Source organism: Aethalodelphis obliquidens, unplaced genomic scaffold, assembly GCF_003676395.1.
Source record: "Aethalodelphis obliquidens isolate GAN/ISIS:26980383/991018 unplaced genomic scaffold, ASM367639v1 scaffold3, whole genome shotgun sequence".
Taxonomy (NCBI): Eukaryota; Metazoa; Chordata; class Mammalia; order Artiodactyla; family Delphinidae; genus Aethalodelphis; species Aethalodelphis obliquidens.
The window spans coordinates 49,022,587-49,034,721 of record NW_020837947.1 but is presented as its reverse complement, the minus strand read 5'-3'; the positions used below and the strand labels follow the sequence as shown (position 1 = coordinate 49,034,721).

Below are 12,135 nucleotides of genomic sequence, written 5' to 3'. Positions count from 1 at the left end.
TTCTAAAGAGAAGGACCAGATAAACGAGAGATTTGACTAAACCAGCAGCTCCTTTCGCCGCTCATTTTTTCTCTTGCCAGTACCAAAGATGGCGCTCTTTGCTTCCTCCCTCGGCAGTACGCAGGTTCTGGGAACCTCTACACGACCTCTCTATGGTGCACCCTCCAGCCCCGCCCCCTCCGTGCCTGGGGCTGGGCTTGCCTGGAGGTGGAGCGTAGGATCCGGAAACACTTAAGCGTGTTAGCTGGTCGTCTATATATTTGTCGACCAGGCGGCGTTTTTCTCGGCTGAAGCTGGGGTGCAGGGTCTGAGACGTCTTCTCTTCGAGTCTCCTGGGGTAGAGGACAGAGGCTGCCACAACCTGGGCCGCGGCCTGGGGCCCTGCCTTGGGGGCCCCCACTAGCTCGGGCCATGCCTGCGGCCGCCGCCCCCATTATCAGCTCGGTTCAGAAACTGGTCCTGTACGAGACTAGAGCTGTGAGTACCCTGCGCAGTGGAGCGCGGGCGGGAGGATGGCGGCCGAGTAGGTGTGGGGCAGAGGCAGCATTTACCCCCCCAGCCCCCCCATTTTCCCAGTTCCCTAATCCCAGCGGCGGGGAATATGCCCGAGGGGGCTTCGCCCAGTTATCGCACCCAGGGCTTTTGCACGTAAACATTTCCACTTAAAAGCCACGGTCGGAACACACTGGCAACAGGTGTTTGTGGTATCTCAGTAATTGTTAATGAGGTTTTATACGAGTTACTGAATTCTTTGCAACTTTCAGAAAGTCTTAGAGTTCTACAGTTCACTGGTTACAATACAGGCAGGGGTATGGAGAATGTTTCTGACCTGTGAATCGGTAACTTGTCTGTTTTCTTATTCCATGGCATAGCATCGCTGTGATTTATGTTAATTACGTGCGCTTTTATTGCTGACATTTTTGGTTCTCTTTATTTGAAAGGAAAAAACTTATTCTGTTTAAAGACAGTTGATTTTGTTGGGGTAACATTATTTTGCTTTTCACTTGACTTTTTTCCAACACATTTTATTTTGTTTTATTACTTCAAATTGCCATGAAAATAGTTGCTAGTAGAATAAGCAGATTCGTTTTTATGTTTAGGTTACTAGTTCCCTAAAATTTAGGGAATGGTGTTTATAGAAATACGTACTTTGTCATTTGTGTGGTTGGAAAATAAAGTATACTTTTTTAAATTGGGGTAACAGTGGTATTAGGGTCTGTGTTTAAATTACACTTTATGGTAACAAGATTGCATGTGCTGGAAACCTGCACAATACTCTTCCTTGTGCTATAGAGTGTCTTATAAGGCACAGTCAGTGGAACTTGGGTTGTCTCTACTAGATAGAAGAGTATAAGAAGGTACTTATCCTAACAGTTTCTCGGTTATAACAGGGTCCTAATAGCTTGTCTGCCTCAGGTCATCATTAGTGTAGAAACACTGTTGACCCTAAATTAGTTTTGGTGACAATTTCATTTGATTAGATCCAGACCAGCAGATGAAATTACCTAATATACTGTATTTGCAAATATATTCAGTTGTCCTCTGAGGAGAGCTCTACAGAAGTATCATTTTGAAACAAAACCTTCTGCTTTCTGTACAAGTGCTGATAAATATCCCTAGGTAGAAATATACATACTATATTTAAAATACAGAAATTTCAGCCCATTAATAAGCTGAACATTCATGAGGACTGGCTGAGATGCAAGTGTTCTTTCTAAAGCACAATTCATATTATAGGGCTTTTCTGCTAACCCTTCAGTGGCTCCCATTCTGAGGAGAGTAAACTCTATATCTCTTAGTTGCCTGTCTAGTTACTTGGCAACTAAATAGATCCTAGGAATTAAAAAAAAATGGTAACAGGTTGTATTAATGAGACCAAAAGCTAATGCTTTTGGAAGAGTTGTATGCCAAGCACTGGTCAAAGCACTCTACATACTTTATTATTTAATCCTCATAAAACTTCTAAGGGGCAAATGTTGTTGCTCTTCCTGTTATTATTTGGTAAAGAAGAAAAATGAGGCAAAACAGGTTAGGACAGTGCTGTTGAATAGTGTGAGCTGGCAGCTGGTGCCAGGCATAGATGGTTTGTAACTGGATGGCAACAAATTGCATATAGAAATTGAGAGTGATTAGAAACTTTTACAGCAATTTGACAGAGTAATTGTATTTCAGATGAATCAGCTAAACATTGGGTTTATGGTTTATGTCTTTGGCTTTCTGTTTTTAGCTTTGTTATGGAAATTTCAAGCAAATACAAAGTAAACAGAATGGTATAATAAACTCCCGTCTCGCCATCACCCAGCTCCAAAATTACCAACATTCTGTCACCCTCTATTATCTGTAACTTGTTCCACTTCCCACCCACAACTTATTCTTTTATATGGTTCTTTTTCTTTAAAATTTATGTAAATCAAAATGCACAAATCTAAGCTATAGAATTCGGACAGAAGTATACATGTGTTAACCACACGCTTATGTTGCTGTGGAAAGTTCCCTTGTGTCCCTATCCAGTCAACTGCCCCCTTTCCCTTCCTGGCAACTGATATTCTGTTTTTAAAATGTTAGATTAGATATGCCTGTTCAAGAATTTTATATGAATGGAATTGTACAGTACACACTCAAGTCTAGTGGCTTTTGCTCAGCATAATGTCTTTGAGGTTCATCCATGTTGTTGTGTGTATCAGTAGTTTGTTTCTTCTTCTTCTTCTTTATTTATTTATTTATTTTTTGTGGTACGCGGGCCTCTCACTGTTGTGGCCTCTCCCGTTGCGGAGCACAGGCTCCGGACGCGCAGGCTCAGCGGCTGTGGCTCATGGGCCCAGTCGCTCCGTGGCATGTGGGATCTTCCCGGACTGGGGCACGAACCCGTGTCCCCTGCATCAGCAGGTGGACTCTCAACCACTGCGCCACCAGGGAAGCCCCTCTTCTTATTATTGAATAGTTGTCCATTGTATACATATTCCACAGTTTGTTTATACGTTTTCCCTATTGACTTAGACTGTTTCCACATTTAGACTGTTGTTAATAAGCCAGCTGTGAACATTCTTGAACAGTTATATTTGTAGACATATGTTTTCACTTCTCTGGGTAAATACCTCTTAATGAAATTGCCGGTCATAGGGTTGATGTTAGGTGGTTGCACCATTTCACACTCCCATCAGCAAGGTATAAAAGTCTCCATTGCTCCATATCACTGACAGCATTTAATGTTGTCAGTCTTTTTAGTTTTAGTTATTCTAGCGGTGTATAATGGCATCTTATTATGGTTTTAATTTGCATTCCTCTAATGACTAGTGATGTTGAGCATCATTTCATGTACTTATTGGCCATTTTTATATCTTCCTTTTTGAAGTGTCTGTTCAAGTCTTTTGCCCACTTTAAAAAATTAGACTGTTTGCCTTTTTATTATTGATTTGTAGGAGTTCTTTATATATTATGGAATCAAGTCCTTCATGATATATGTATTGTGAATATTTTCTTTCAGTCAGCAGCTTGCCTATACATTTTATTAATCTTTTTTCAGCTTTATTGAGGTATAATTGACAAACAAAATTGTAAGATATTTAAGGTGTGCAATGTGATGATTTTATGTATATATATATAATTTTATATACATATATACACATTGTGTTAGCAATCTTTTGATGGACAGAAGTTTTTAATTTCAATGAAGTATAATTTATCAGTTTTTTTCTTTCATAGTTATTGTTTTCTGTGTCCTATCTAAGAAACCTTTGCCTACTCCCTGAGCACAAAGATATTTTCCTGTGTTTCCTCTAAAAGATTTATACTTTTAACTTTACTTTTAGGGGTGTGTTTCATATTAAATTAATTTTGTGTATGGTGTGATGCAGGGATTGCATTGCTTATCTATTGTGGAACAAATTACCTCCAAACTTAATGGCTTTAAACATTTCGTATTTCACAGTTTCAGTAGATTGGGAATCTGAGTGTGACTTAGTTGAGAGCTTCTTACTCAGGATCTCATGAAGTTGCAGATGTCAGGTGGGCTACAGTCCTCTAGACTGGGCTGGAGGATTTACTTCCAATATGGCTCACTCACATGCTTGGCAGTTGAGCTGGTTGTTGACAAGAGGCTTCAGTTCCTCACCTAATGGACATTTCCACAGGACTCCTTGAGTGTCCTTATGATGTGGTAGCTGGATTTGTCCAGAAAGAATGATCCAAGAGAAACAAGGGCAAAGCTGCAATGTCTTTTGTAACCTAGCCTCAGAAGTCACACGCCATCATTTCTGCAATATCCTATTGTTCATGCAGACGAGCCCTGTTCTGTGGTAGGGGACTATACAAGGGCATGCATACCAAGAGATGAGAGTCTTTAAGGGTTCTTGGAGGCTGGCAACCACAGGGATTGAGGTTCACTTTTTTCCATACATCAATTCTCCAGCCTCATTTGTTGAAAAAATTATCCTTTATTTTATTGAATTTTTTGGTATTCTTGTGAAAAATTAGTTGAAGAAATGTGAATTGATTCCTAAACTCTCTATTTTGTTCCATTGATCCATTTGTTCTTCTTTATGGCATTTCCACCTTCTCTTGCTTATTATGGTTTTATAATCAGTGTTGAGATCAGGAAGTGTAAGTTTTCCAACTTTATTTTTTTCCAAAGTTGTTTTGCCTATTCTAGATCTTATGCATTTCCATATGAATTTTACAATCAGCTTATCAATTTATAATAAAAAGCCTGTTGGGATTGCGATTTGGATCTCATTGAATCTATAGATCAAATTTGGGGAGAACTGAATCTTGATAATATTGAATCTTTCAATCCATGGTGTATTTCTCCATTTAATAGGTCTTTACTTTTTCTCAGCAATATGTTGTAGTTTTCAGTGTAGAAATTTTATGTCTTTAAAAAACCTATTCCTAAGTATTTTATGAACTTTTACACTACTGCAAATGGAATTTTAAATTTGATTTAACAATTGATCATTGCTAGTATATAGAAATTGATTTTTATATATTGATCTTATATCCTGAAACCTTGCTAAACTCACTGTGTTGAGAAGCTGGAGCTGGTGTATTGAGTTAAGAATATGCAAATTATGACTTGCTGAATGAGGGGGCACAAGTTATCCACAGGGGTTTGGCAGGTAGCTCCCTCAGTATCTGAGTTCTCACTTTGGGGACGTGAAACCATGAGCTTGTTTTGATTGAAGGCATAGTTCGAATACATCCACACAAAGGAAGTAGAGTCACAAAATCTATTACTTATATATCTCAGAAATGTGTGGGGAGGCACAATGAACCGGGGGAAGGGCAGTCCTCCATCTCAGTTCACAAGCAAACAGGAGATAGAAAGCAGGGTAGCAAGCACCTAGTACGTTTAAGGTGGTTGGGGTAGAGGTCACTAACTTTTTGAGGGCTTAGCTCTAAGTGACTGTTTTAAAAGGTGCCCTGGGAAAAGCAAAGCAGGAATTTATGGCAGGACTCCGAAGCTTGGTGTTTATCTAAATGTCCGCACTGTTGGTATGAGCAGGGTAGAACACTGTAAAATGCCTAGGCAGCAACTCAAAATAGTGTTTTTTCTCATCACACTCACTTATTCTAGTAGCTTTTTTGTCATTTCCTTAGCATTTTCTACATGAATATTTCTATCATTTAGGAAGAGGAACACTTCTTCCTTCCCAGTCTGCATGCTTTTTATTTATTTTTTTCTTGTCTTACGACCCTGGCTAGGACTTCTGGTACAAAGTTGAATAGAAGTGGTGAAAGCAGACATTTTCTTGTTTTGTTCCTGATCTTGGAGGGAAAGTATTCAGTCTTTCACCATTAAGTGTGATGTTAGCTGTAGATTTTCATAGCTGCCCTTTATCAGGTTGAGGAAGATTTCTTTCCATTACTAGTTTGCTGAGAGGTTTTTTTAAATTTTATTTTATTAAAAATTTTTTTTTAATGAGTATACTATTTTGTTGACATTTAAATTTCACCAACAATGAGCTCAAGTATATGCTGGCCATATGTTCAGATTTTTGAAATAAAGGTAAAGAAACAGACAGCTTTAAGGGTGCAATGTATTTAACACTGCACAGTATATTCAACAATTAGAGACAATCGGGGTGGGGGGTTAACTATATAACTATACACTTAGGAGCACAAGTATAGGGACAAGCCCTGCTATTGGAGGAAAAACCCACCATTCAGGACTGAACAGAGGTCCTTGGTTGCTGACAGAATCTCCCCTTGACTTCAGACTTGAGACAAACCAAGGAGTCTGTCAGTATACAAAAACCACTGAATTCAGGATAAACAGGATAGATTGGCAAGAGCCGATTCAGATTGTGAGCAGGGTTAGCTGGAGGCTGGAAATGTTGCAGGTGAAGTCCAGGATCTGTAGATTAGAGTAGCAGTCTTCTAAAAAATGCTTGTTTCCAAGTTCCTAAGATGCTTTTCCCAAACAGGAGGAGGTCTTTTTTTTTTAAATCATGAATAGATGCTGAAATTTGTTACATGTTTTTTCTGCATCTGTATAGGGCATTTCCTTTCTTTGCTTAGTATGGTGGATTACATTAATTCATTTTCAAATGTTAAAAAAAAGAACCCTTGAGGGTTTTTTTGTTTGTTTTGTTTTTTGGTATATATCACTTGGTCATGTTGTGTTATTGTCTTCATATATTGCTAGACTCTATTTGCTAATAATTTGTTAATAATTTGTTAAGGATTTTAACCTTTATGGTCAAGCTTTTGATTTATCATTTTCTTTAACATCTTTGTCTGATTTTGGTGTCATGGTAACTCTGGCATCATAAAATGAGTTGAAGTGTTCCTTTCTTCAGTTTTCTGAAAGTGGTTGTGTAAGATTGGTATAGTCGATTTACAATGTTTTATTAGTTTCAGGTGTACAACATAGTTATTCTATATTTTTATAGATTATATTCCATTTAAAGTTATAAAATATTGGCTATATTCCCTGTGCTATACAATATATCCTTATGGCCTATTTATTTTATATATACTAGTTTGTACTTCTTAATTCCCTACCACTATCTCGCCCCTCCCCCCTTTCCTCTCCCCACTGGTAACCACTAGTCTGTTCTCTATATCTGAGTCTGTTTCTGTTTTGTTATATTCATTCGTTTGTCTTATTTTTTAGATTCTACATATAAGTGATAACATATAGTGTTTGTCTTTCTCTGTCTGACTTACTTCACTAAGCATAATACCCTCCAGGTGCATCCATGTTGTTGCAAATGGCACAGTTTCATTCTTTTTTATGGCTGAGTAAATTCCACTTTACACACCCCCCCCCACACATCTTTATTCATTTGTTGATGGACACTTAGGTTGCTTCTGTATCTTGGCTATTGTAAATAATGCTGCTGTGAACATAGGGGTGCATTATCTTTTCAAATTAGTGTTTTTGTTTTCTTCAGATATATACCCAGGAGTGGAATTGCTGGGTCATATGGTAGTTCTATTTTTAGTTTTCTGAGGAACCTCCAAACTGTTTTCCATAGTAGCTGCACCAATTTACATTCCCACCAACAGTGTAAGAGGGTTCCTTTTTCTCCACATCCTCACCAATTTGTGTTCTTTTTGATGATAGCCATTCTTACAGGTATGAGGTGATGATATCTCATTGTGGTTTTGATTTGCATTTCTCTCATGATTGGCATCTTTTCATGTGCCTGTTGGCTGTCTGTAAATCTTTGGAAAAACGTCTATTCAGGTCTTTTGCCCATTTCTAATCAGGCTGTTTGTTTTTTTAATATTGAGTTGTATGAGCTGTTTGTATATTTTGGATATTAACCCCTTATCAGTCATACCATTGGCAGATATTTCCTTCTATTCAATAGGTTGTCTTTTCATTTCATTGATAGTTTCCTTTGCTGTGAAAAGCTTTTAAGTTTAATTAGGTTCCATTTGTTTATTTTTGCTTTTGTTTCCTTTGCCTTAGGATACAGATCCAAAAAAAATATTGCTGCCTATGTTTTCTTCTAGGAGTTTTATGGTCTCTGGTCTTATATATAGGTTGAGAATCCATTTTGAGTTTATTATTGTATGTGGTTTGAGAAAATGTTCTAATTTCATTCTTTTTCATGTAGCTGTCTAGTTTTCCCAGCACCCCTTATTGAAGAAACTATCTTTTCTCCATTTTATATTCTTGCCTCCTTTGTCATAGATCAATTGACCGTAAGTGCATGGGTTTATTCCTGGGCTCTCTGTTCCATTGATCCATGTGTCTGTTTTGATTATTGTAGCTTTGTAGTATAGTCTGAAGTTAGGGCAACTGATACCTCCAGCTTTGTTCTTTTTTCTCATGATTGCTTTGGCAGTTTGGGGTCTTTTGTGGTTCCATATAAATTTTAGAATTATTTGTTCTAGTTCTGTGATAAATGTCATGGGTATTTTGATAAGGATTGCGTTAAATCTGTAGATTGCTTTCAGTAGTATGGTCACTTTAACAATATTAGTTCTTCCAGTCCATGAATATAAGATACCTTTCCATTACTTTGTATTATCTTTGATTTCCTTCGTCAATATTTATAGTTTTGAGAGTATAGGTCTTTCACCTCCTCGGTTAAGTTTATTTAACCCTAAGTATTTTATTTTTTGATGTGAATTTAAATGAGGTTGTTTTCTTGCTTTCTCTTTCTGATAGATAATTATTAGTGTATAGAAAAGTAACAGATTTCTGTGTATTAATCTTGTGTCCTGCAACTTTACTGAATTCATTTATTATTTCTAATAGTTTTTTGGTGGAGATGTTAGGGTTTTCTATATATAGTATCATGTCATCTGCAAATAGTGACAGTTTTACTTTCTCCCTTCCAATTTGGATGCCTTTTATTTATTTTTCTTGTATAATTGCTGTGGCTAGGACTTCCAAAACTATGTGGCAAGAGTGGGCATCTTTGTCTTGTTCCTGATCTTAGAGGAAAAATTTCAGCTTTTCACTGTGAGTATGATGTTAGCTGTGGGTTTGTCGTAAATTGCTTTCCTATGTTGAGATATGTTCCATCTATATGAACTTTGATTAGAGTTATTACCATGAAAAGGTGTTGAATTTTGTCAGGTGCTTTTTTTGCATCTATTGAGATGATCAGGTGATTTTTATCCTTTTGTTTTGTTAATGTGATGTATCACATTGATTTATGGATATTGAACCACCTTGCATCCCTGGAATAAATTTCACCTGATCATGTGTCTGATCCTCTTTATGTATTGTTGAATTTGGTATTTTGTTGAGGATTTTTGCATCTATATTCATCAGACACATTAGCCTGTAATCTTTTCTTTTCTTTTTTTCTTGTAGTGTTGTTGTCTGATTTCAGTATCATAGAATGAATTTGGGAGTATTCTGTTCTCTTAAATTTTTTGAATCATTTGAGAATGCTAGGTATTAGCTCTTTATATATTTGGTAGAATTCCCTTGTAAAGCCATCCAGCCCTGGACTTTTGTCTCCTTGGAGGTTTTTCTTTTATTACAAATTCATTTTCACTACTGTGATCTGTCTTTTCAGATTGCCTATTTATTCCTGATTCAGTCTTGGAAGAGTGTACATTTTTAGAAATTTAACCATTTCTTCTAGGCTGTCCAAGTTGTTAATATATAAATGTTTGTAGTAGTATTCTCCTAAGATTTTTTGTATCTCTGTGATATCAGTTGTTATTTCTCATCTTTCATTTCTAATTTTGTTTGTTTGGGTCCTGTGTTGGTTTTTTTTTCTTGATGAGCCTGGCTGAAGGCTTATCAATTCTGTTTATCTTTTCAAAGAAACAGCTCTTGTTTTCATTGATCTTCTTTTTTTCCTTTGTCTCTATTTCATCTCTGATCTTTATTATTTCTTTCCTTCTGCTGACTTTGAGCTTTGTTCTTTTTCCCCTTATTCCTTTAGATGGTAAGTTAGGTTGTTTATTTGAGATTTTTCTTGTTTCTTAGGTAGACCTGTATTGCTGTAAACTTCCCTCTTAGGACTGCTTTTGCTGCATGCTGTAGATCTTGGAAAGTTGTGTTTTTATTTTCATTTGTATCGGGGTACTTTCTGATTTCCTCTTTGATTTCTTCATTGACTCATTGGTTTTTTAGTAGCAGGTTGTTTAGTCTCCACATGTTTATGTTTTTCCCGTTTTTCTTTATGTACGTCATTTCTACTTTCCTACTCTTGTGTCTGGAAAAAATGCTTGATATAATTTTTGTCCACTTAAATTTGTTGAGACTTGATTTGTGGCCTAGAATGTGGTCTGTCCTGGAGAATGTTCCATGTGCACTTGAAAAGACTGTATTTTGCTAGTTTTGTATGAAAATTCCTGTAGATATCTATTAATTTCAAATGGTCTAATGTGTCATTTAAGACTACTGTTTCCTTATTGATTTTTTTGTCTGGATGATCTGTCCATTGATGTAAGTGGTGTGTTAAAGACCCCTACAACTAGTGTATTATTGTCAATTTCTCCTTTTATGTCTGTTAATATTTGCTTTATATATTTAAGTGCTCCTATATTAGGTGAATATATGTTAATGAATGTTATATCCTCCCTTGTGTTGATCCCTTTATCGTTATATAATGCCCTTCTTTTGTCTTTTGTTATAGACTGTTTCAAAGTCTATTTTGTCTGATATGAGTATTACTACCCTACCTTTCTTATTTTCATTTGCATGAAATATTTTTCCAGCTGTTCGTTTTCAATAGCTCTGAAGTGAGTCTCTTGTGGGCCTCATATGGATGGGTCTTGCTTTTTAATCTGATCAGGCACCCTGTGTCTTTTGATTGGAGCATTTAGTCCACTGACTTTTTTTTTTTTTTTTAATTTTTGGTTGTGTTGGGTCTTTGTTGCTGCGCACGGGCTTTCTCTAGTTGCGGTGAATGGGGGCTACTCTTCATCGCAGTGTATGGGCTTCTCATTGAGGTGGCTTCTCTTGTTGTGGAGCACAGGCTCTAGGTGCACAGGCTTCAGTAGTTGTGGCACACAGGCTCAGTAGTTGTGGCTCGCAGGCTTTAGAGCGCCGGCTCGGTAGCTGTGGCGCTTGGGCTTAGTTGCTCCGCGGCATGTGGGATCTTCCCAGACCAGGTCTCGAACCCGGGTCCCCTGCTTTGGCAGGCGGATTCTTAACCACTGCGCCACCAGAGAAGTACAGTCCATTGACATTTAAAGTGATTATTGATAGGTTTGTACTTACTGCCATTTTGTTACTCGTTTCTGGTTGTTTTTGTAGTTCTTCTCTCTTCTTTTTTTCTTTTAGTTACTTCCCTTGTGGTTTGATAATTTCTTTAGTGGTATGCTTGTGTTTCTTGATCCTTTTTGTGTATCTATTGTAGGATTTTGATTTGTGGTTACCATGCGGTTCATATGTGTTGACATATTGACTATATCTACTTGTTTTAAACTGGTAGTCATTTAAGTTCAAACACATTCTAAAGGTCTATATTTTTTTACTCTCCTCCCCACGTTTTGTGTTTTGATGTCATGTTTTTATATCTTCATATTTATCCCTTAACTGTTGTAGTTATAGTTGATTTCACAATTTTTTTTGTCTTTTAATCTTTATACTAGCTTATTTAAGTGATTGATCCACAGTCTTTACTGTATATTTCTTTCCTATTGTGATTTTTTCCTTTCTTATAGATTCTTACTTGTAGCCTTTTCTTTTCCACTTAGAGAAGACCCTTTAACATTTTTATTTAGGGTGCGTTTAGTATTGATGAACTGTTTTAGTTTTTGCTTGCCTAAGAAGTTCTTTATCTCTCCTTCAATTCTGGATGATAATCTTGCTGGGTAGAGTATCCTCAGTTACAGGTTTTTCCTTTTCAGCATTTTAAATATATAATGCAACTCCCTGTGGCCTGCAAAGTTTATGCAGGAAAATCAGCTGATAATCATGTCAGATTTCCTTTGTGTGTGACTCCTTGTTTTTCTCTTGCTACCTTTAGGATTCTGTTTTCTTTAACTTTTTCCATTTTAATTATGATATGTCTTGGTGTGGGTCTCTTTGGCTTCATCTTTTTGGGGACTCTGTGATTCCTGTGCCTGTATATCTGTTTCTTCTTCAAGTTCAAGAAATTTTCAGTCAATTTCATCAAATACATTTTTAAAAAAAGATTTATTTATTATTTATTTTTTAAAATTTATTTTTAGCTGCATTGGGTCTTAGTTGCAGCATGTGGGATCTTT

General features: G+C 36.8%; 1 protein-coding gene across 5 annotated transcripts in view; it reads left to right on the top strand.

Annotated features, from left to right (window-relative positions):
• The first annotated feature begins 238 nt into the window (after positions 1-238).
• FIG4 (FIG4 phosphoinositide 5-phosphatase) overlaps positions 239-12,135 on the top strand; it is a 129,307-nt gene continuing 117,410 nt past the window's right edge. For 3 of the 5 annotated variants that reach the window (XM_027088764.1, XM_027088770.1, XM_027088798.1), the window contains exon 1: positions 239-477. In XM_027088764.1, the coding sequence (XP_026944565.1) occupies positions 412-477 (66 nt within the window). In that variant the 5' untranslated portion in view covers positions 239-411. The remainder of the gene's footprint in view (positions 478-12,135) is intronic. The other 2 variants (XM_027088780.1, XM_027088788.1) reach the window with 2 other exon arrangements.